This window comes from Pelodiscus sinensis, chromosome 2 (genome assembly GCF_049634645.1).
Source record: "Pelodiscus sinensis isolate JC-2024 chromosome 2, ASM4963464v1, whole genome shotgun sequence".
Classification (NCBI taxonomy): Eukaryota; Metazoa; Chordata; order Testudines; family Trionychidae; genus Pelodiscus; species Pelodiscus sinensis.
In genome coordinates this window covers 53,795,211-53,820,720 of record NC_134712.1, presented here as the reverse complement: position 1 = coordinate 53,820,720, position 25,510 = coordinate 53,795,211, and the positions used below count along the sequence as shown (strand labels likewise).

The following is a 25,510-nucleotide window of genomic DNA, read 5'->3' as shown; positions in this document are numbered from 1 at the left end:
TAAGACCAGTCCTTGCAATGCTGACTTATTACAGAGAACTTTTTACCACCAAAAGGAGGCTTTACTGGAGAGCTGAGCGTGAAGTAGATAATTGTTTTTCTATCTCTTGTTAGGAGACACTCCTTAATACACAGCAATATGGATTCTGAGGGAGGAGATCTATTCTACATGGGAAATCCAGTTAAATGATCACAGTGGTTCTTTCTGGCCTTTGAATGTATGAATCTTGCCTCAATGAATCAATGGAAAAATTCCCAAAGACTAAGTATTACTTCTTTGGACTGTAAGTATCCAACATCTTTTAGGCAAATACAATTTGATGCATTTATGGAAAAGTTTTCTTTGTCACAAATGAAATGTGAAAAATGACTATTAGAGCCATGACTATTGGAATTTAGAAAATCCCAACATATAAAGGAAATTTAAATGCAAGCTATACAAAATAAATATGTAACAAGAAAGTGGTAGCAGAATGTACTATTTAACCTCAGTTTTTTTTAATCTTTAATATTGATACGTCTATGATTTCCTAAGAGACAATTGCTTGTTGTGACATACACACACACTCACCTTTAATATTGTTTTGGGGCGTTTTTTAAAGTAAAGTTTTGGCTTTTCAATCACAGGAAGAGGTGGAAGTTTTTTGAGTTCTTGTAAGACAGTCATTGCAGCGCGTTTCTTTGAAAGTTTCTTACTGTTTCCTTCTCCTTCTGCAGAGAACTCTCCTACTGAAACTCGAGTAACAAAGCTCTTCATGTGTGGAGGGCCACTTTCCTTAATCACCTATTGAACAGATAATTATTTCAAGTCAAATCACCTTATGAGTACCCATATCTCATATTTAACTTCATAATGCATCAACACAACATTAAGACATGATCATATAGTGTTTATCACAAATACAGCATCTTTTTTCTTTCATTATTTGATTAAGCTTAGATGTAAAAGGGAGTGGGAGTTTTGAGTTTTGGCAGGAGTTCAGATATGCTGGTTATTGGAGAAAAAAGCAGATATTTAAAGCAGTAAGTCTGACTTCAGTACCGGGCAAATTAGTCGAAACAATAGTAAAGAATAAAATTGTGAACCATGTAGAAGAACATAATTTGTTAGACAAAAGTCAACATGGTTTCTGTAAAGGGAAATCCTGTCTTACTAATCTATTAGGGTATGTCTACACTACCCCCCTAGTTCGAACTAGGGGGGGTAATGTAGTCATACGGAGTTGCAAATGAAGCCCGGGATTTTAATTTCCCGGGCTTCATTTGCATAAAGCCAGCCGGCGCCATTTTTAAATGCCGGCTAGGTCGGACCCCGTGCCGTGCGGCTATACGTGGCACGGACTAGCTAGTGCGGATTAGGCTTCCTATCCGAACTAGCTGTACGCCTCGTGGAAGCCTAATCCGAACTAGATAGTCCGTGCCGCGTGTAGCTGCGCGGCACGGGGTCCGACCTAGCCGGCATTTAAAAATGGCGCCGGCCAGCTTTATGCAAATGAAGCCCGGGAAATTAAAATCCCGGGCTTCATTTGCAACTCCATATGACTACATTACCCCCCCCAGTTCGAACTAGGGGGGTAGTGTAGACATACCCTTAGAGTTCTTTGAAGGGGTTATCAAACATGCGGATAAGGGGGATCCAGTAGTATACTTGGATTTTCAGAAAGCCTTTGACAAGGTCCCTCACCAAAGGCTCTTGTGTAAATTACATGGCCATGGGATAAGAGGGAAGGTCCTTTCTTGGATTGAGAACTAGTTAAAAGACAGGAAACAAAGGGTAGGAATAAATGGCAAATTTTCAGATTGGAGAGGGGTAACTAGTGGTGTCCCCCAAGGGTCAGTCCTGGGACCAATCCTTTTCAACTTATTCATAAATGATCTGGAGAAAGGGGTAAGCAGTGAGGTAGTAAAGTTTGCAGATGACACAAAACGGTTTAGGATAGTCAAGACAGAAGCAGACTGTGAGGGACTCCAAGAAGATCTCACCGAACTGAGTGATTGGGCAACAAAATGGCAAATGAAATTTAATGTGGATAAGTATAAAGTAATGCACATCCGGAAAAATAAACCCAACTATACGTACAGTATGATGGGGGCTAATTTGACTACGACAAATCAGGAAAGAGATATTGGAGTTATCGTGGACAGTTCTCTGAAAATTTCCACGCAGTGTGCAGCGGCGGTCAAAAAGGCAAATAGGATGCTAGGAATTATTAGGAAAGGGATAGAAAATAAGACCCAGAATATCTTACTGCCCCTGTATAAAACTATGGTACGCCCACATCTTGAATACTGTGTACAGATGTGGTCTCCTCACCTCAAAAAAGATATTTTGGCCTTGGAAAGGGTTCAGAAAAGGGCAACTAAAATGATTAGGGGTTTGGAACGGGTCCCATATGAGGAGAGGTTAAAGCGACTGGGACTTTTCAGTTTAGAAAAGAGGAGAGTGAGGGGGGATATGATAGAGGTCTATAAAATCATGAGTGGTGTGGAGAGGGCCAATAAAGAAAAGTTATTTATTAGTTCCCTAAATAGAAGAACTAGAGGACACCAAATGAAATTAATGGGTAGCAGGTTTAAAACTAATAAAAGAAAGTTCTTCTTCACACAGCGTGTAGTCAACCTGTGGAACTCCTTGCCAGAGGGGGCTGTGAAGGCTAGGACTATAATAGAGTTTAAAGAGAACTAGATAATTTCATGGAGGTTAGGTCCATAAAAGGCTATTAGCCAGGGGATAGAAATGGTGTCCTTGGCCTCTGTTTGTCAGAGGCCGGAGAGGGATGGCAGGAGACAAATCGCTTGATCATTGTCTTCGGTCCACCCTCTCTGGGGCACCTGGTGCTGGCCACTGTCGGTAGACAGGATACTGGGCTAGATGGACCTTTGGTCTGACCCAGTACGACCGTTCTTATGTTCTTAATGTTGTTTTCGTAATATGAACTGGGTACCCAGAGTTTTGAATATACATGTTTTCTATTAATTTCAAAATCAAAATACCGTAAATACTTATTTTTTTCAGAAGTATGCAGCACTGCCCAGTGGCATAGAACCAGTTGCTGAAGAATAGCAATGCAGGAACACATGTGGACTGAGGTAAAGGTGCTAAGCTAGTCTTAGTTCAATAACTGTGCTTTTAATAGGTTTAAACCCTCAACATTAAAAATATTTCAACATGGTCTCAGGGTCATGTACCTTTCATTATTTAGTTTTGCCATTACCCTGTAATAGAGTCATGGTGTTTTTTCACTCTGTTTTGTGGTAATTTCACATGCAAATACAACAGCCAGTATATAGATCGATCAAAAGACCCAAAATGAAAGTGAACAGACATCTATGTTCAAATTTCCCAGAAAAAAGAGCTCTGGGGGTTTTGTTAGTTTTAGTTCAGCACTGCCCTCAATCCTTATCTTGAGGTGAGAATTTCCTTCCCTCCCTGAACTTTTTAGACCAGGTTGGGCAATACTTTTTGCAGAGGTGGCCACTTCAAGAATTTTGGTACATGGTCTCTGGACGGCTCTGGACCCCCCACCAAAAGGGGTGGAGTTGGAGCGCTACAGAGAGAGATAGAGAAAGAGAGTATGCGAGTGTGAAAAATACTGTACTGTGTGTGTGAGAGATTCTGTGACATAGATTCAGTGTGGGGCACAGAGACAGCGTGGCACAGATTGGGTCTGTGTGACAGTGAGACAGAGTGTGTATGCTGACTGTTGCTGGATAAGTTTCTGAGAGAAGTCACACACTGTCTCTTTAAGAAAGGGAAAGCTGTCCTGCTCTGTTGTCTCCCCACTCTGCAGAGATAGGATATGGGGAAGGGGAAGAGAGAGAAACAGTCTTAAGATACGCAGTCCTCTGAGTCACTTAACATCTAGACAGACTGGAGTAGCTCCACTGTATGTCTCCTTCTCCCCAACCCCTGCTCAATGACACCCTGACTTCAGCATTACCCTTTACCCCTCTTCCCACACAGTCTACAAAGCTAGCAGGAAAGTCCTGGAAGCAGCTGAGCTGCAGGACGGAGCAAGATGGGGGGAGGGGCAGCTGAACACACACTATAAGCATACATGCTCTGCTAATCCACTGGGTGGGTGGGAGATAAATGCTTGGTGGGGTGGATTTTGCCCACCCCTGTTTTAGATAGTGCTCTTCTGGCCCTAGTTAGAAGAGGACCTTGAGTGAAACTCAACTAAAGCCAAGTTTTACCACTGCCCAGCTTGCGAAGTAACAAGAGCTGTATCTTATTCTAAAAAAATTTTAACATTATTTTATGTTTAAACTGGGAAAATTAAAATATGAAAATAAACCTCAAGGCTTTTGTGCAATAATTTTCAATACTGAAGTCAGAGGAAAAAAGGTCATGTCTTCATATGACGTATGTTGAGAAACTAACACAGCAGGGCACACACTATCCAATAAGTTCTTGGACTGCACTGAAGACAACCTTTTACTTCAGAAGGTTGAAAAAATGACTAGGGGGGAAGCTGTTCTAGATTTGATTTTAACAAATAGGGAGAAACTGGTTGAGAATTTGAAAGTGAAAGGCAGCTTGGGTGAAAGTGGTCATGAAATCATAGAGTTCATGATTCTAAGGAATGGTAGAAGGAAGAACAGCAAATAGAGACAATGGACTTCAGGAAGGCTGATTTTGGTAAGCTCAGAGAGCTGGTAGGTAAGGTCCCATAGGAAGCAAGACTATGAGGAAAAACAACTGAAGAGAGTTGGCAGTTTTTCAAAGGGACATTATTAAGGGCCCAAAAGCAAGCTATTCTGCTGCATAAGACAGAAAGTATGGCAAAAGACCACCTAGGCTAAAGCAGGCGATCTTGCATGATCTAAAAATCAAAAAGGGGTCATATAAAAAGTGGAAACTAGGACAAATTACAAAGGATGAATATAAGCAAACAATACAGGTACGCAGGGGCAAGTTTAGAAAGGAAAAAGCACAAAACAAGCTCTAACTAGCTACAGACATAAAGGGAAACAAGAAGACTGTCTATAAATATATTAGAAGCAAGTGGAAGACCCAAGGACAGGACAGACCCATTGCTCAGTGAGGAGGGAGAAACAGTAACAGGAAACTTGGAAATGGCAGAGGTGCTTAATGACTGCTTTGTTTTTGTCTTCAGCAAGAAGTCTGATGATGAAGGAATACCTAACATAATGAATGTTGTTGGGAATGGGGTAGGTTTAGAAGATAAAATAAAAAAAGAACAAGTTAGAAATCACTTAGAAAATTCAGATATCTGCAAGTCACCAGGGCCTGATGAAATGCATCTTAGAATACTCAGAGCTGATAGAAGAGGTATCTGAGCCTTTAGCTATCATCTTTGAAAAATCATGGAAGACTGATTCCAGAAGACTGGAAAAAGACAAATATTTATAAATATAAATATTTCCCATTTATAAAAAGAGAAATAAGAACAACCCAGGAAACTACAGACCAGTCAGTTTAACTTCTGTGCCAGGAAAGATAATGGAGCAAGTAATGAAGAAATTCGTCTACAAACACCTGGAAGATAATAAGGTGATAGGTAACAGCCAGCATGGATTTGATAGCTTTCTTTGATAGGATAATGAGTCTTGTAGATAAGGGAGAAGCGATGGACATGGTATACCTAAACATTAATAAGACATTTGATACAGTCTCACATGATCTTCTTATCAATAAAGTAGGCAAATACAACTTAGATGGGGTACTATAAGGTGGGTGTAAAACTGGCTGGTTTTAAGTTTTTAACAGAAAAACTTAAACAACAAATAGTCTAGTAGCACTTTAAAGACTAATAAAACATGTAGATGGGATCATGAGCTTTCGTGGGTACAACCCACTTCTTCAGAGGACTTCTTCAGAGACTGGAGATGACCAGATGCAAGAGTAAATAAGGGATGGAGGGAGGGGGAAGAAGGAAAAAAAACTGAAGGGGAGGAAGTAAAAACGACAGTGAGTAGACAAGCTTCAGAGGATAACCAAGTGACTGAAACAGGAAAAACTTAAAAAAACAATTAGTCTAGTAGCATCTCAAAGACTAAATAGTTAAAAGAGGCTGATAAGAACCATTAACACTTGGAGAGGAAGATGATCAACACCAGATTCTACACAGACATCAGGAACCATTGTTTTCCTGTTACAGACGAACTCAGCTATCCCTCTGAAGCTTTCGTTCTTAAAGAGTAGTTATTAACAGTTCACAACCCTGCTGGAAGGGCATAACAAGTGGGGTTCTGCAGGGGTCTGTTTTGGGACCGGTTCTGTTCAATATCTTCAACAACTCTTTAGATGATGGCATATAGAGTATGCTTATTAAGTTTGCAGATGATATGAAGCTGAGAGGGGGTTGCAAGTACTTTGGAGGATAGGGTCATAATTCAAAATGATCTGGAGAAACTGGAAAAATGGTCTGAGGTAAATAGGATGAAGTTTAATAAGGACAAAAAAGTACTCCACTTAGGAAGTAACAATCAATCAGTTTCACGTATGCAGAATGGGAAGTGACTGTCTAGGAAGGAGTACTGCAGAAAGGGATCTAGGGGTCATAGTGGACCACAAGCTAAATATGAGTCAACAGTGTGATGCTGTTGCAAAAAAAGCAAACATGATTCTGGGATGCATTAACAGAAGTGTTGTGAGCAAGGCATGCGAGAAGTCATTCTTCTGCTCTACTCTGCACTGATTGGACTATTATGTCTAGTTCTGGGCACCACATTTCAGGAAAGATGTGGAGAAATTGGAGAAGATCCAGAGGAGAGCAATAAGAATGATTCACAGTCCAGATAACATGACCTATGAAGGAAGACTGAAAGAATTGGGCTTGTTTAGTTTGGAAAGGAGAAGATTGAGAGGGAACATGATAGTGGTTTTCAGGTATCTAAAAGGGTGTCACAAGGAGGAGGAAGAAAAATTGTTCTCCTTGGCTTCAGATGATAGGACGAGAAGCAATGGGCTTAAACTGCAGCAAGGGAGGTTGAGGTTGGATATTAGGAAAAACTTCCTAACTGTCAGGGTGGTTAAGCACTGGAATAAGTTGCCTAGGGAGGTTGCAGAATCTCATCTCTGGAGATATTTAAGAGCAGGTTAGTTAGACATCTATCAGGGATGATCTAGATCAGTGTTTCCCAAACAGTATTCCGCAGAATCCCGGGATTCTGTGAAATGAAAATAAGGGTTCTGCAAGAAAATCCCATTACAATCACATTTAATGATTTCAAAAATAACAATTAATATTTAAGCATTTATGAATTTTATTGAAAACAATTTTCATTTGTGTTTGCCACGATAAGTGTCCCTGTGTAATGCCAGCTTAGCCGATGATGTCACTAATCAGCGCTGCGCGCGCAGTAAATCAGGGATGTGACTGCCTGTTATATACCACCGTAAATCCCCGTACTCACTCCCAGGGAGCTTGGATCACGTGGGTGACTGAATACGAATATATTAGCGTTGCATCCGACAAAGTTGAAACTTCAGCTGTCAAACCACTTGCTTGAATGGGAGTGCGCAGGCAGTGCTCTCGAAAGATAAAATTTTGTCATTGTCACATAAGCTACAGTTTTGGAACTCATCTGTAGGACAACTGCCAATACAATGCATATTAGTTTTTGAGCTTTATTTTTCCTACACATTAAATGTGATTTTTGTTTTTAAATATGTGCAATTAAACTAAATATTGATCTCATGACCTTGTTTAGCATTTGTTTATTATTATCCTTATTTATTTGTGGTCTACTTTTTCAGCTCCATATATTAGACTGTTATTAGGGGTCCACAAAATTCTTTTGAGTTTAAAAGGGTTCCATGGCCAAATAAAATTGGGAAACACTGGTCTAGATGGCACTGGGTCCTGCTGTGAGGGCAGGGGATTGGACTCAATGACCTCTCAAGGTCCCTTTCAGTTCTAGTGTTCTATGATTCTATGATTCATAACAATGGTATCTTCCAGTCTCTCTTAAATGTGTATCTTACTGGATGTTATATAAATAGTATAATATGCACAGACTGTGCAACTTATTTAATATAAAATTATTACAAGAAGTTTAGTGTTTTCATTTCTCATCTTTTGAGTGTTTGACATCATGTTCCTGGCAATACCACAAGGCAGGTGTTTGTATTCATATGTAGTATAATGTACTACTTATAAAACTACTCATACTCAGACAAAAGGAATACACAGAAATGTAATTGCCTGTTACAACTTACTGACTTCAGTGGGCTTTGGATCAAGCCTAATTACAAAATCAGGGGGGTTTGCAACATCTTAACATAAAACCTTTTTTTGGTGGACCCCAGAAATTCAGACTAACTTATTAAATATCTTCTACTTACTGTGTTTTAAAACATTTGTGCTACAAATTCAAGAATTCAGAGGTATACTGAGTTCAATTGTCATTAAACAAAAATAATATCCTTGTTAGACATTAATACACTACAATGCTCCAAGAGTTGGAAGATTCATCCTGCAGCTGAGAATTTGAGTAGCAGACACAGCAATATTTTCTCTTTGTGTCACTCTAACTCCACCATCAGAAAATATAATGTGCCAAATTTATGCCTGATATAATGCCACTAAGGCCAAGTTATAACAGGTGTAAATTCAGCTCAATGTAATGAATCATACTTATAAATGAAAAACAAAAGCACATTAACAGTGAATAAAGAGAATAGAAGGAGATGGTTTTATATACCCATAGTGCAAACTGTAGGACTGTGTACCCTTTTTACAACCCCAAAATCAATTATAACAATCACTGCTTAAGGTTTTAGAAAATACCAGCATAAATACATAGGCTAATGCAAATGAAAGCAGTCAGAAATGTGGCATTTTACCAGTATAAAAAAAATCCACATTTGTATTAAATATACAGAAACTCTAATATTAAATTCTTTGGGGAAAAAAAGTCCCCTCAAATCAGGGAGAGGAAGACTAGCATCCTTCCTCCCTACCTGCTTACCTAGAAGGGAACTACCAAAAGGTCTTTGGAGACTGGCAGGCCTGAGAATGGGTACCAAATCTCACAATGAGAAGCTGGCACAGCATTAGGCATCACTACTTTTCCTACTGATCTGCTTGATCCTCCTTGCCTCTCCGTGACAATGAGAATGGAAGACACCACAATTCTACTTGTCCTCACGCAATCTTGCAAAATTGTCGTGAAAATTTGCCAGACCAAAATTGTCTAACTCTTGATGCTGATAATGAACATTTCATGTTATTTTACTTGCCCACCAAAATTAATAAAGTAACTAAAATAAAATAAAAACAAAATAAAAAACTAGCCCTTTGCAAGAGGACGATAACAATCTTGTATAGTTGTTCGGATGTCTTAAGCAGGCCAAATCAGTTAAGCCTCCTAGGATTACCCATCTAATCAGGTATGCCTAAAAACTGAAAAGAGGACAGGGGAAAAAAAAATTCATTGTGACCCCTATCAAAGGGAAACATATAAATGATGCTAAAGACTGCACGTATGGTATTTTCACCCAAACAATGCATGGTTCCGCCCCCCTGCCAAATTTGCCAATAGCAACACATGCTGCTACAAAAGTAATTATAGTCCTCTCTTTAAAGAATGGAAAAAGACAGAACTAACACACGTGAAATAAAATGCATAAACCAATTTATAACTCTCAACAACAAAGAAGGCAAAAGAGTGAGCTTTCTTTACTACCCAGTTGGAAGCAATATGCAGGGAAGCTTACTCCGTAGCAACAGCTCATAGGGTGACCAACAACTGTACTCAGTAACAGACACACACAAATCCTAAAATAGCTGCAAGTTGCTGCAGTAGGGGCATGCTATTATCCCTCTGGGTCTCTGAACAGCCACAGAAAGCACATAGCAGGAACAGAGCTGAAACAGAATTCTTCTAATATAGAATTTTGATACTTTATGGCATTTTACAAAATTAATTCTTTAATACACAGAAATTGCTTTACAAGGCTTCTGGAAGTTTTTGGAGAACAAATACTAATTTTACTTTATCATGCAGAATGAGATTATGCAATTGTGTAGTTCCCTATTGGCCAAAATGCTAGGACCAAAATCTGCTCTGTTCCACCCATGCAACTTCACTGACATCATAGGGCAGAACCTGGTCCCTAAGTTATATTACAAACTCTGCCCATTCTTCAGATATTATGCAATTCTGAAAAACTGTTCAGAAAAAACATTAAATTCCTTTAACTATTTGTTCATCTGCTTTAATATTTACTAAAGCTTTGACAGAAAATGCTGACTATTCTACAGCTATCATGATAAAAATAATGAAAGCTTTAAGACATGACTGCAATAATACAAAATGGTTCTTAAACACAATATCATTAGAAACATCAGAGCCTGCATGTATCAGTCGTTTTACCGAAATATAAACTGGTTTTTTTAAGCAGCACATAGGTTAAATCTCAATTTTACCCAAGAATGTCACCAACATTTATATTTAATAACACTAAATAACACAAACAGAAAAATGAGTATGTTTTTCAGATGTTAATTTCCTGAGATTTTGGAAATCATCCCAATATATTTACGTATGTATTTTAAATTATATGTTGTCCCTTCTTGGCACGTGGGCAAGCAACTATCTTTTTATTATTAATGGAAATAACTTGAATAGTAATCACTTCCTTCAGAATATTGTAGTTCAAATGACACTGTAGAGGTTCCCTGTATTATGCATTCCCATATTCGTGTCTTCTTACCTGATACCACTTATTGTTCAAACAACCTCCCAAATAACACATTCAAAGCACCATCACGCTTCACCTTTCCAAGCCCCCAATTACTGTATGACTCATTACCTATATTTAGCATTCTCATTTGTATATCCCTGTGTCACACAGCAGATTGCTGCTATATTTGTAGTTGGTGCCAGCACTCCTGTGCCACAGAAGTTGCCCCCATTTAACCGAGTAAGAGGCAGATGCAGCACCTAGGCACTATAAAGGACCAGGGAGGAACCCAGTGAGACCACCTCCCAGAGGGTCAGAGCACACTGGTTTAGTCAAGGAGGGCAAGTTAGACCAGGAGACTGGAGGAATCTCAGAAGTGCTAAATGTTGTTTCTAAGAAAAGTCAAGAGAACATCACAGTTTGCTTATTGGCATTTGTGAGCCAGAGCTGGAGAGGGCTGAAGACAAGATGAGCAGCAGATGGAGTTGCCTATTAACTCTAAGCGACAGCTGAAATTGAGGGCCAGAAAGGGCTGAAGGAAGGGGAGTAGCAGAGGAGCTTACCCACTGACATCTCCAGGGTCAGAGAGCCAGAACCATGACAGAGCTAGAGGGAGTGAGGAATGCTTCCAGCACAGAGGCTGACAAGAGCGAAATTGCACTTCAGTTGGATGGGCTGAAGTTGCTGTTATCAGACTGCCTATTTGGGAATCCTGCTATAGATTATGGTGCTATAATAAACTAGTCCCAAGCAGGGGTAATACTGAAAGACAGAAATTGAGTTATTAAGAGGGAACTGAGAGGGAAAACTGAAGCAGGTGTGCCTGTCATGCTATGACCAGACAGACTGTCTGAAAATATATAATACAATATAGTAATACGTGGCTGTGGAGTATAAAACGTTCAATGGCAAGGAATCTGTTATTTGTTTGGCACCATTACTGCAGAGCAGCTTGTACCTGATAGTACTAGATAAATAATACAACCATTCACTACATAAGCAATTGTAGTTATGTGAGTATTGACAGCGTCAGGGCCTTAATGGAGAACATTAAGAATGCAGCTATCAATTCAAATTTACACTCTATGATGCCAAAGGATAAACAAATAGTAATTCTACAATCCATTAAAGACTGGAGGGCAATAGATCTATCAGCATCCACATTATGCCTCCAATTCTTTGACAGAGCAGCCAATTTAATAATAAAAATGAAACCTTAGATTCAGATTCAGTTTATTTTCCTATTTAGAATGTGCATGTATTCATTTGTAATCATAGAAAGTTTGTAATAAATGCTCTCACCCATCACCCATTTGCTTTTCATTGTTTGCTACATTTTTATAAACACTCAGAAAAGAGCAGTCAGCTCAATATATGTCAGGTCTACTCACATATAAAAGACATACCTCAAAACTGACAGGCATGTTGCGCTTTAAGGCAATTTCAAACACTATGCTGATCTCAGATTTGTTTGCATCTTTTTCTTCTTCTGCTTCCTTTCCTGTCTCTCCATTCTGCATCATGCAAAACAAGATAAGCACATTAAAATACTTGCTTTCAGATAAGAGATATGATTTTCCCTTTATTCTTCAATGTCTAGAATATATCTCCACAAAAGCAATCTGCGATAAACTGCAGTATTTTATAATTTGTTTAACCTTAAAGAGATTTAATAATTATCTGCAATTATTTCATAGTACGTATATATTATGGACATATTTAGTGTCACATTTATGAAATAACATAGGGTCCCATGTTCCTTCCAGATGGAAACTGCCTCTGAAGTTCGTTTATTAATTACAGTCACCTGTCTGAACAGCCATTACATTTTTGGTCCTGCAAGTGTTCGTGACTCCCTTTAAATCACACCATATTATGGCTTGAGTGACACATTATCCACCATCCATTTACCTGTAAAATTGACTCAAAACGTAATCATGCTTTATATTTAAGGAAAATGTATGCATTGAGTTATAAAGGATTAATACATAAATAAATAAATAATTTTACAGATTTTTAAGCTGATTGTAATACACTCTGTTCATGCCCATAACAAGACAAAGATCCAAGTCAAACTTTGTCTTTAATCACTGTCTCTTACCATGAATATCCCTTCCAAGTACTAGGCCCACATCTGTATTTCTCTTAAGGTTGAATTCCATGATTTATCCCCACTCTCAAAGGCCACTGGGTTACAGTACTCATCTACCAATTGTAACTTCAGTAGGTCTTGCTGAGTTTTAACCCCTGCTTAGATTTTCACTCCAGGAGCCCATATGAAAATGCAGTGACAGAGAAAAGTCTCTTCCAAATAAAGTATTATTCATCCTTAGGACCATAGCAACAACAAAATAAAACAAAAGGAAGAAAACACAAATGGAAGAAAACACATATATTATCCTATCTATACCTTAGCCTTTCCTTGCACATTCACACGGCTCTATTTGTACCATGCATTCCCCTATATTGGGTTTGGTGAGGCAGACTGCATCTATGCAGTTTCTGCCACTCAGTTCAGTCCCCCAGTCAGTGTTCTTCTGACTCCTCACAAGGCTCAGCTTTTAGGTACTTTCAAACTGTTAGTTTGAAATATTCGACCTGAAAATCCTCAGAGGCTTCAAACAAAGATCTTTTGCCATTTTGTGGATTCTCTTTCTACGTCAGTGGAGGTAAACTTCCAAACATTTACATTATCTGTTCGAGCACCTGCAATTAGGGCTGTCCATAGCCACTGAGTTTGGTTTCTCAAGACCAAAGCAAAATAAAAATTTGTTTAAATAATGGTTTAATGCATACCAGAAAGTTGTAAATTTTAGACCACAATAGCATGTCATGGCCCATGTGGACACCACTCATGAACAGATATATCTAGTACTCATAAAATTAATACAGATAATACCGACATTTTTCACAATAACTATAAATTCTATTAATAATGTATTAATCCTTTATACATTTAAACTTATGAATGAGAAACACAGTACTAAAATATACCCTTCAGAAGGTCACGAATGTCTACAAACAAGGTCCGAACACTTAACCAGCTTTCCAATTTAAGCTTTAAACCTGCAAATGCTCTTCAATATCTTTAATAAATGCCGGGAAGAAAAAAATCGCTTCTGAGAAAGTTTACAGGCGATGAAAATATTTAGAGAAATGATAAATAATGTCCAGAACAGGTCAATCCTACAGAGAGATCTAGATCAGGTGGGAAGAGAAACTCATGTGAACATTTACAGTATTCAGTACAGCTAAATGCGTGGTCACATAACTGGAACTAAGAATAAAGGACACACATATAGGATAGCAGGATGTATTTTGAAAAGCAGTAACTCAGAAAAGGACTAAGGGAGTCATGGTGGATAATCAACTAAACACGAGCCTACAGCGAGTTGCAGAGGCAAAGAGATCAAATGCAATCCTTGGATATATAATAAGGGGATAATGAATTGAAATAGAGAGGTGTTGCTATCACTGAAGACTGCATTAACAAGACCATTACTGGAATGTTGTGTCCAGTTCCGGGGGCAACATTTTAAAATGGACATTGATAAAAGGGTTCACAAAAGAGCTACAAGCATGATTCATGGTCTAGAAAACCTGATTTTTAGTGACAATTGCCTAATAAATTTGTTGTAACAAGGAGAAAGTAATTAGATGACCAGATATCAGTCTTGAACCACCTATGTGGGGAGAAGATTTCTGATAGTACAAGGCTCTTCAAATCTATCAGTTAAAGGAGGCATAATGAGATCTAATGCATGGGTGCTAAAGCTAAACAAATTCAGACCATAAATAAAGTATACTTATATTTTTTTACCCTGAAGTTAATTAATCATTGGAACAATTTGCCTTGGGTGTAGTAAAATCTTTTAAATTGTGATTGGATGTCTTTCTAAAAGATCTGCTCTAGCTCAGACAAAAGTTTTGGGACTGATGAAGGAATTTCTAGGTAAAATTCTATGGCCTGTGCTATACAGGTCATAAAGGTCCCCTCTGCTCCTTAAAATCTCTGAGTTTATGTTTATTCATCCATGAGGCACAGTAGGGAGCTCAACTGTGAGCACTGTCTTGGCAGAGGCATAAGTAAGACTGTGCATTAGACATTAGGCACAGTTCTCAACACTGAGCAGCAGTAAATCTCAAATTTCCTTCACATCTTCTTTAGCATAAGGAAGACAAAATGCACAAGGGTAAGGTCATTTATGAATTACGGGACTAAGGATCCATGGGTTTAAATATAATCTTCATCATCGTTCTGAGACTCTTAGCTATGCATTTGTTTCTTAGCCCTCACTTCGGTTAGTTGGCAGGGGTAATTTGGCAGCCACACAATAGTTCTTTCAGGTTCAGATTCCTGTATATTCCCTATCCTTAGGGTGACCATATTTCCCAATGCCACTTACAGGACACCAAGGGGTGGCTGCTGGTGTTTGGGGCTTCAGTCCGGGGGAGGGGGGCATGGAGCACTCAGGGCTACAGCCCTACAGTGGGGGAGAAGGAGAGGGACAGCACTCAGGGCTTCAGTCCTGCAAACAGGTGTGGGCGCTGGCCGTTGGGGCTCCATTTAAATTTTATTAGTCACTGTGCTGTACACTGTATTCTCTCAAAGATTAGTCTAAGTTAGGGCTACACATCACAGTTCAAATGCACAAACACCAGATGGAACTGACTCATTGGTTTCTATTTGTCACAGTTCAGGACATCTGCACTTGTATTTCCCCTCAGTGGTCCAGCAAGACACCATTTTGAGGCTTCCAGCTTTCCAGCCATTATGTCTCTTGGGTGGAGAAAACATATCCCTTTTCCTTATGGATATTTCCAAGCTGCACAGTTCCCTGCCCAAGGTCACCTTCTTGATTTTTCTTTACAGATAGCTGACAGATGTAATAGCTATGGTTATAAGGTACCAACATTACTTCCCATGCAAGTCTAATTTATTCTTAAGATACAATGCACTAAAAAAAACCATATCCAAAACAATACAAGGATCTACACGTATGCTAGCAAGCTTATCAGAGTTCACCCCAATCCTAACATGGATTCTGGCATGCATCTTCACAAAAGGGGGGAATTTCTTGTGGTTACTCATTCATGACAGCTGAGCTTCAGCTCTGAACAAGCACCATACCCTTCCAACCCTACCTTAGGGAGCGGGGCCCTCTGTGGACCAGAGGACCTGTCTGCTGGATCAGAAAGATGGCCCTAAGGCAGTTTAAAACCAGGCTCTTTATCCACACCCCCTTCTTTGTCAGTTAGTTCAAACTGGATTCTCCACATTCATATCTCTACATGGAGATGGCTTCAAAAGGTTGATAACGCTGGAGTTCATTTGTCATCCCCCAACCCTACTAGAGAAGGTACATTTAGTGCCACAGTAACATATACTCAATTGCATTGTTAATACCCGAAATATATTAACCTTAATTCAATAAGGTTTAAATTGAGTCAATAAGTTTTATCTGAATTCCATAACATTTATACAGGAGATTACAAGGCACTGTCAGTTTGTCACAGTATTTAATTAGCAATGCCTATTATCACTCTATTTATAAGTAGATCATACTGTGAGGATGATGCAGAAAGTTTCCAGGTATACAAGTTACACCAAATCTAAGAAGTATCACTGTTAGTTGTGAAGGGAGATATTTGACCATTCAGATGGCTGCAGAAATTCAGCTCTCAGATGGAAAAGAAACATAATGGAAGAGTCAGATCATTTTTGCTTATAATAAAACAAATTAAAAAGAGCAAAAATTTATTTTAAAACTTGAGATGTTCGTACAAGCCTTCCAGATGATAGTTATTCAGCTATTAGACAGGTTTGTATTCACATTATAAAACAATATTCATGTTTTCATTCTTGAACACAGTTCCTTCAGCACATTTGAACAGGATTCACAATGATCAAGTTCTAGCTATCTGTGCACCTCACAGCTAATGTATTATCCTCCCAACACCCCATGTGAGGTAAAAAAGTACCATTTATCCTTGTTTTGCAGATACAGAAAGGGTAAGTTAAGTACCAGAAGTCACCGAAGAACTCTGAGGCAGAGAAGAGATCTGACTCCAAGTCTCATAAGTTCTAGGATAGTCCTCTAACCGCTGCAACATCCTTTCTCTCTTTGAATTTAGATACTTAATTAATGACACCCTCAGTTTTCATTTTACATCTCATATTTGTGGTATATATTCAGTCAAGCTAAGGCCTGGCTCCCTGTTTATTGCACCTGAAAAAGTACAATGCAAGTCCAAATCTATGTAACTACTACCAACTACCTGATTTGTGCTCACAGGTCTATTATGGATTCAAACTGCATTCCCAAAGGAAAAGTTTCCCTTCTGAAAATACGCTCCTTCCTGTCTAACTAGAAAGTTGGCTAAGTTTAAATGTCTGCTTTGTAGCAGAGGGTGAAGATGATGAGGTTTCTCTAAATAAGTTAGATCTGGATAGACACAGAACAATGTGGAAAACCTAACCAAAGTTGCAGTTAGGAGTCTCAGATTTGTACAATCACAGCTTTTCCTCTGAAGCCTGGACGTCCTTAGGGACCTGGTAAAATGATGCTGTGATATTCTCATGATTTGAACATTCAGTTTAATTTGAGATCCTATTGCTTTTGTTGAGTAAATAATTAACTTTTCAAGTTTCACATATAAAGACCATGAAGAAATGAGCATCTAAACAAAACTACCAATATAATTTACTTCCCGCAGTTACTTATTATTATATATACTTGGATGATAGCAGTTTACTTTGTGGGACATCAGAAACTAAATTATGTTAACAAACATGATCACTGGCACATGAAGTATAAGCAACATTTTCCTGTCCTCATTAATGGATATCTTGAATTCAAGAACTCTCCCTGAAAAAAATAATACTAAAACTAAAAACAAAAAAACAGTATAGAACTAAAATATATATCTGATTAGTCAAACTTCACAGCTCTTTTTCTAAAGACAGCATTTAGTGCTTCAAAAGACATAATAGAAGACGAGAAAGAAAAGGAAAGGCGATATTTTCCTACGATCTTAATTCTCTTAAATTCGCCTTCTGTTTTAAAAACTCCTTACCAGACCTCTTGAATGACTTAAAGTAAATAATATTTCCCCTGATTCAGAAAAGGAATGATGCTATAACTAAAGGGGGGAGTAAAATTTTCTTTCACCCACAATGAAGACTATTCAGGTATGGTTTGGGAGTAGCCAGAGAAATAAAAGTTGCATAATTATTCTTTTTAATAAACAGCATCATTTCATTCTTAAATTATAGCTTAAAACAAACAAAAAATTCCAGGTATTTTCAGTTATGTTTTTTAGATTATTGCTCTGCACAGGATCTCAATAGGTATTGCCAAAGAGGGAGTGCACTGAGGGCATTTTGTGTCTTCCAGGTATGTGCATTCTGGCTCAAATCACTCAGCAATTTTATTGTTATAAACCTTTTCATTTGCAAAGTTACTTGTGAGACATCTCTATTTATTTATTTATTTATTTAGCTTATATATTCTTCAAAAGTGTTGGAATATTTTCATTTCTAATGTAATATTGATCCTTACAAATGCACACAGAAGAAAGCTAATGATCTATCAAGGGACTATCAAACTGAAAGCCTTAAAACCATCAGACAGGTGTTCAACAGTCTATTTAAAGTGCACTAGTCATGATCTCAGTGAGGTTCCCGATGCAGAGACATTCACTTCAAAAATAAACATCACCATTTGGCAATCTTGCTTTTACTTTAAAAATATCAGAATATATTATTAACTTCTTAGGACAGAGACCAGTCTTTGTAGTCTCTAAAACACGGTCATGGCACTATATATATATCTATTGGTAATAATTAATTCTCAGTGAGGACCAAGATTAAATAGGCATTTAATGCACTTTTGGGGATGACCAAAAATGGCTTTCTACTTTGCTTCTTAGCAACTCTTGACAATTTTTGCATTTTACCTTAGAAGAATTGTCGATTGTCACAAGTCTTTTATATAGGCATGTAGAACTAGATAAACTGACTTTTGACAATTATCTCTGAATACTAACCACCTGCTTTCTATATTGATCAGCTGCTACCATTTCTATAGTGATTAGGAAAAAATAACCAGCTAGTAAATTCAACACTATAAAAATTGTGTTAACAGAACCATGCTAACAGAGTCCTGCCCATTTTAGGGATGTTAAATAGCGGTTAACTGGCTAATTGAGTAGTCGATGGGATTTCCATCGACTACTAAATTAGTCGCTAAGGAGAGTCAGTGTCAGTGCTCATTCCCAAGCTTGTGCTGGTTCTCAACCTCCTGCTGCCGCTCTGCATTTTAAAAGGGAAGCCGGCAGGCGAGGACACTGGCTGAATCCCTGTTCCTGGATCTCAGCAAAAACATCCCCTACCCCGCTACTTTGCATTTTTAAAGGGAAGCTGGCGGGCAAGGGTACTGGATGAATCCCTGGTCCTGGATCTCAGCACTCGCGCCAGCTTGCCTTTAAAAATACAGAGTGACGATGAACTGGGGGGGGGTGTGTTTGTGCAGAACCCTGGGAACAGGGATTCAGCCAGCGTCCTCGCCTACCGGCTTCCCTTTAAAAATGCAGAGACCACTGACACAAAGAAAAATCATTCGGCGGCCACACACTACAGGTTGCACCTCTGAAAACCAGCATTTTCCGATCCAGCAACATCTGTGGTGCTGCAGGACCACAGATGCTGCTGTACCAGAGTGCATGAGAGCCCAATGGCAAGAGGACCAGCAGCCTGGCCAGGGCCGGGGGACAGCAGGGCCAGAGTCCCATAGCAATGCTGGGGCCAAGGACAGAGAACCCTGGCTGCCCGTGGCAGGTCAGAGCTGAGGAATCTTGGCCACCCGCAGAGGCACTAAGTCAGGGGGGCTGGAGAACCCCAACCACCTGCAGAAGTATAGGGGTGGGGGCTGGAGAAGTCTGGCTGCAGCGTGGAGCCAGGAAACATGGCCGCCTGTGACAGAGTGGAGTCGGGGGATCAGAGAAGCCCAACAGCATGCAGAAACATGATGCTGAAGAACCCTGGCCCTGGGGGAGTGGGAGAGGGGCACCAAAGCAGGGACGCTCGCAGCTGGCCTAAAGCACTAGGGCTGGCTTACCCTGCTGCAGAGGGGAAAGAGAAACCCTGAGTCTCACTGCCAGCCAGATCAAGGAAAGCCAAGGGCTGGATCTGGCCCAATATCCATAAATTTCCCACTGCTGTTCTAGACTATAAAACTTCATGAGTTTTTCATCATATGTGTAATAGGAACCTTCATATTCTCATCACTTGCTTTTTAACATGTTATTTTTAAAGTTTTCATTCACAGATTGAAATTACATCCTATTTCTAGCATTTTAAAAAATATGTAAAATATGTTCTGTGCACGTAAAAACTCCTGAGCGATGACTGCTTGAAAGAGAGAGAGAATTCTGAAAAAATCCATTGAGCTGGTTTTTTCCACAACCTTCTGATGACATGAACATCCAAATCTGGGATTTGAGTATTGAAGTTTGACAACAAGGCTCAGTAAGTTTTTCAATCACAAACCTGAGGTAATTTTTCTGGGATAGGTTCATTCTGGAGAGCTTGTAGGGCCTTCATTGCAGCATTGTGTCTAGCAGCTTGACGAGTCTTTCCTTCACCAATAAACTCACTGTTGCCAACAGTCAATTGGACATAGAAAATCTTAGGCACTGGGCAGTGATACCTGTGAAGTAATAAAGGAAATGTTAATTCCTTGTTATAGGTTAAAATACACAATACAATTTATGAAAATTGCATGTGATTTTTATTTAAGCTATAGTGGCAACTAAAAAAAGACAATGTGCTTTTTTGGTCAGAGTAAAGGATATAAGAACCAAATATATTATACATGTCTCAGTCATCCCACCAAAAATCCGACTTGCAACTCAAACATGTTATTTATAACTTTAACTGAATAGTTAAATGGACCTGAAACAAGGTGCATTGTCCCTTTAAGGCAGATCACATGATCCATACTGCCCTCTTTCTGGCTTCAGCCCAAAGTAATGCTGGGAGCAATAGTTGCTGGGTCTATGCTATTCAGAGCCTCCAATGCAAGGCATGTTGGGGTTCATAAAAGTAGTTCCCTTTCCTCCCAGGGTTAGAGAGATATGGAAAGAGCAAGATCATTGGGTCTATCCAATAAGGACCCTGGATGGAGTGTGGGTAAGCTGCAGTTATTGATGAAGCTATAGCGAGTGCTGGAAAGCAGGAAAAGAAAACTTGGGAAGGAAGCACTGACATTGAGTCTGTGTGTTACAGAGATCACAGAGAAGGTGAAGAACTTTAAGAAGTGAAGGAAGATATCTTAGATAAGGAAGCATGAATAAATTGGGATTTTAACAAGATACTTGCATACTTTTTTTTTAAAGCTCAAAATCATAGCTTCTTGCAGAGGGGGTGAGACGCTCTGCTCCATTCCCATAGTATCTGATGTTCCCCAAGTACTAAATCTAGAAATAATAATCACCATCTCTTCCTTCCTTTTCAGGGTATGTCTACACTACCCCGCTAGTTCGAACTAGCGGGGGTAATGTAGTCATCCGTAGTTGCAAATGAAGCCTGGGATTTGAATTTCCCGGGCTTCATTTGCATGAAGCCGGCCGGCGCCATTTTTAAATGCCGGCTAGTTCGGACCCCGTGTCGCACGGCTACACGTGGCACGGACTAGCTAGTTCGGATTAGGCTTCTAATCCGAACTAGCTGTACGCCTCGTGGAATGAGGTGTACAGCTAGTTCGGATTAGAAGCCTAATCCGAACTAGCTAGTCCGTGCCGCGTGTAGCCGTGCGACACGGGGTCCGAACTAGCCGGCATTTAAAAATGGTGCCGGCCGGCTTCATGCAAATGAAGCCCGGGAAATTCAAATCCCGGGCTTCATTTGCAACTGCGGATGACTACATTACCCCCGCTAGTTCGAACTAGCGGGGTAGTGTAGACATACCCTCAGCCTATTAAATTACATTACTTGGGTCACAGGGTTTATTTGTGGGTGTATATGGATGTGTTTGAGAAGACATTGTGGGAAAACAAACAAGAAATGAAGTGTTCTAGTATATAAATACTAACAGACTTACCTGGCAGGGCCTTGTGGATGTGTGTGTAGAGGGTGTATGTGAGAGTGAAGGTAGGGGGATGAAGAGGGGCTCAGGACAGGGGGTCCCCCCCTCCCACCTGGGCCTGTTCTCTCCCTACCCCCCAGGCCTTCCCTGCCCTCCAGGGAACTATTCTCTCGCCCCCAAGGTCCCTCTCTGCCCATGGCTTTTTCTCTCCCTCCTCCCAGAACCCCCAGCCTTCTAGGGGCCAGTTCTTCCATCTCCCCAGCGCACCAAGGGCCTGTTCCCTTCCCCCCTCTCCGCCCAGCCCTCCCTCAGCCCACCAGCAGCCTGCTCTCTTGCCCCGCAGTAGCCTATTCGCTTCTCCCCACGGTGCCAGGGGCCTCCTCTCCTCCCCTGCAGCCCCCAAGGACCTGTTCTCTCCCACACCAGACTCCCCACCAAGCTGACTGAGGCCTTTTTCTCCCACTCCCTAGCTCCCCCAACCGTTAAGGGCCTTTTCTCTCCCCCCACTCCAGCTGATTCATGGCATTCCAGCTCTAAAAGAGAAGGGGAGGAACAGGGACAAAGTGCAAATAAGATGTTTCATGCACTCTAAATGTGCTGGAAGGGATAGGGAGGAGCAGGTAAGTGTGGGGCTCCAGTGCCCCACTGCACAAGAGGCATGTGAGTGAGAGGGATATCCGGGGGTCCATGGGCCACAGATGGAGCCCCAGTGGGCTGCATACCACTGTCCTAAATGGTAAGAGCTAGGACCATCAAATTAAATATACTGCTTCCTTTTATCACAACTTAAAGCAAGGTAGGGGTTTGGTTGTGCCAGGAAAATGGGATGTGCCTGGAGTGGGATTGCTTCTCATAAAACCAAACAGAAAATAGAATAATTGGGCAGGTGAAAAGGGCTGGCTGGAGGTGCACACCCAACCCCAAGCCTCCCATCCCTTAGGTGCCCTTTGGGGTAAAGAGGGCGCTGAAACTTCCCTTCCTCCAATTTGTACGGGGAACATTGCTGTCTGTTCCCCTTTGTCAGGGAGTAGAAAGTGAAGTTTGCTGCATTCCTCATTCTGGCTGGGGAGTACAGGGGACAAATGAACCTCGACTTCCCCCAGTCAGGAGACATGCACTCCTGAAGCTGCAGTGGCCATGGATAGGCATGTCTCACCTGGCCTTAGCTGCTGCGGTGAGAGTGGGTTAGGGTAATTCTCTCTCCCTGGATAGCCTGCATTCTGACCCCCTCAGCCCAAGCCCCTCACACACCAAGAGCAACGATTCATATGAAGCATGTACATTTTCACTTTATTTACGCAAAAAAAAAGAATAAATTGAGTTAAGGACCCGAGCAACACCGGGTAAACCTGCTAGTATTTCTATAATGGGCAGAACCAAAACACCAGATGCAAATAAATTCTGCATTGGCAAAGGGAAACATGCAATGCAGAGCAGCAATTTCCTCGCGTCACTGCTAGGCAATACCCTCCTTCGGGCAAGGAGGTAGTCTGGCAGAAAAACATAACACACAGTTGCCTTATAGACCAAAGTCTCCCATAAACCCTTTTATGTGCAATTAAAATGCTTTAACTCTCCTACATGCCACACAACAGTGGGGAGCATATGACCCTTAGTTCACTTTGTAGATTCAGGTGCCACAAAATGCCTCTTAAAAATCTTGGAGTATTTTAGAGAGCTTTACATAATGGAGAAAAGTGATATTCAGCCTGTGACTCTAGAGCCTCGTGCAGCTTTTTGCATTGGCAAAGTGATTAACTTTTACATGGTTTTGATTACGATCCTCTTACACTGGCTGTTTGGTGGAAAGCAGAACAAGCAAAGTACTGATAACGTGAATACTGCCAGGAACATGTCAAGATGCACATGAAGCCCTAAAGAACTAGACTAAAGCTTCCAGCCTCTGCACAGCCTAGAAAAGAGTGAGTAGAGACAGAGGAGGAACACTCCAACTTTCCAACGAACAGGAGAGGGGGAAGAGAGAAAGAAACAGAGAAGGAGGACAAATTGTGTCAAGAGTCACCAAGAGTCTCAAGATAATCATGGTACAACAGCCTTAAGGTGCACTGTGACATTGATATTGTCTTTACCCAGTGACGGTGCTACATAAGAGTCACAAAGCCAACAGCACAATGTAACATTAAGAAGTTGTGGCTCTCCACTCTGTTCACAAAGAAGAAAGATTCCCCCGCTTTTCAAGTTTGAATAAATTTAAGAAGGACTGCTGGGTTTTTTTTTCATCATCACAGTAACAACTAACAGGTGTTCCCAACTGTACTCCATGGAGTACTCCCAGGAACTTCATGGAGCTGCTTCTGTGACAAGTGGTGAAGAAGTTAGCCTTCAGACAGTAACACTTCCTATCACACTTCAAGAGACAAGGTAGATGAGGTAATATCTTTTGTTGGTGAGAGATGGGGGCAGCAGATTTGCAGAAATTTTGAAGTGCCCAGAATGCCCAGAGCCTATACCCCTCCCCTACTCTACCTCTCCCCCTCCCCCAAGCCTAAAGCTCTGGGATGGTGCAGGCTCTGGGCTGGGGCAGGGATCGTGGGGGAGAGCAGGAGAGGAAGCAGGCTCTTGGAGGAAATTTGGGTGCAAGAGGGATAACAGGTGGAGAGTTTGGGTATAGGAGGGGGCCTGGGGTGGAGTTGTGGGACTGGGTTGCAGGAGGGATGCAAGGTACAGGTTCTGGGAGGTAGTTTGGGGGATGGAGGTAATGTGGGAATCTGAGGGATGGAGGGAGAGGGTGTAGGCTCTGGTAAAACTGGGGTATGTGAGGGGATACAGGGGGTACAATGCTTACCTGGGGCACTCCTCTGGAAGCAGCTGCTGGAAGAAGCAGAGGTCTCCACAAGTTACTGTCCACCTGCCAACCCATATGTTCCACCAGCCCCCGTGAATCCCCCAGCCTGCCTGATAGCATTAGGCAATTTAAAACACCCTGGGGGCTTCCACCACTCCCACCGGCAGCACAGCAGGGTTAGAGTTGCTTCCAGCCACTCAATCCCCTGGGCATGAGTTCCTGTAGCTGGGTTGGGCGGTGTCTCTGTGCTGCTTCAGCTGCTGGGACACACACACACACACACATATGCAGGGCCACAGGGACTCACGTGCTGGCAGCTGAGTGGAGCGAGCAGCAGGAAGCTGCTCTAGCCAGAGGACATACAGGGAGGAGTGTGCAGAGACAGCATAGATCATATAATTCACCACCAATGCGGAGAGAGACAAGCTTTTGAGCTTTCACAGAGCTCTTCTTCAGATATGGGAAATGTACTCATAGGCTGTGTCTACATTGGCACCCTTTTCTGGAAAAGGGATGCTGATTAGACCAGTTGGAATTGCAAATGCTGCGGGGGATTTAAATATCTCCCGCGGCATTTGCATGAACGTGGCTGCCGCTTTTTTCCGGCTCGGGGTTTTGCTGGAGAAAAGCGCCAGTCTAGACGGGATCTTTTGGAAAATAAAGCCTTTTCCGGAAGATCCCTTATTCCTGAATTTAAGAGGAATAAGGGATCTTCCGGAAAAGGCTTTATTTTCCAAAAGATCCCGTCTAGACTGGCGCTTTTCTCCGGCAAAACCCCGAGCCGGAAAAAAGCGGCAGCCACGTTCATGCAAATGCCGCGGGGGATATTTAAATCCCCTGTGGCATTTGCAATTCCGACTGGTCTCATCAGCATCCCTTTTCCGGAAAAGGGTGCCAATGTAGACACAGCCAAAGTGTTACAGCTAAATACAAGGTAAAATAGATTGTTTAGCATAAGTAG

General features: G+C 41.0%; 1 protein-coding gene across 10 annotated transcripts in view; it reads right to left on the bottom strand.

Annotated features, from left to right (window-relative positions):
• Window positions 1–25,510, bottom strand: part of STAU2 (staufen double-stranded RNA binding protein 2) — a 236,454-nt gene that overhangs the window by 151,750 nt on the left and 59,194 nt on the right. For all 10 annotated transcript variants that reach the window (XM_075920513.1, XM_075920512.1, XM_075920516.1 and 7 more), the window contains exons 6-8: window positions 20,207–20,366; window positions 12,063–12,170; window positions 571–783 (exon numbers count right to left, since the gene is read on the bottom strand). In XM_075920513.1, the coding sequence (XP_075776628.1) occupies window positions 571–783; window positions 12,063–12,170; window positions 20,207–20,366 (481 nt within the window). The remainder of the gene's footprint in view (window positions 1–570; window positions 784–12,062; window positions 12,171–20,206; window positions 20,367–25,510) is intronic.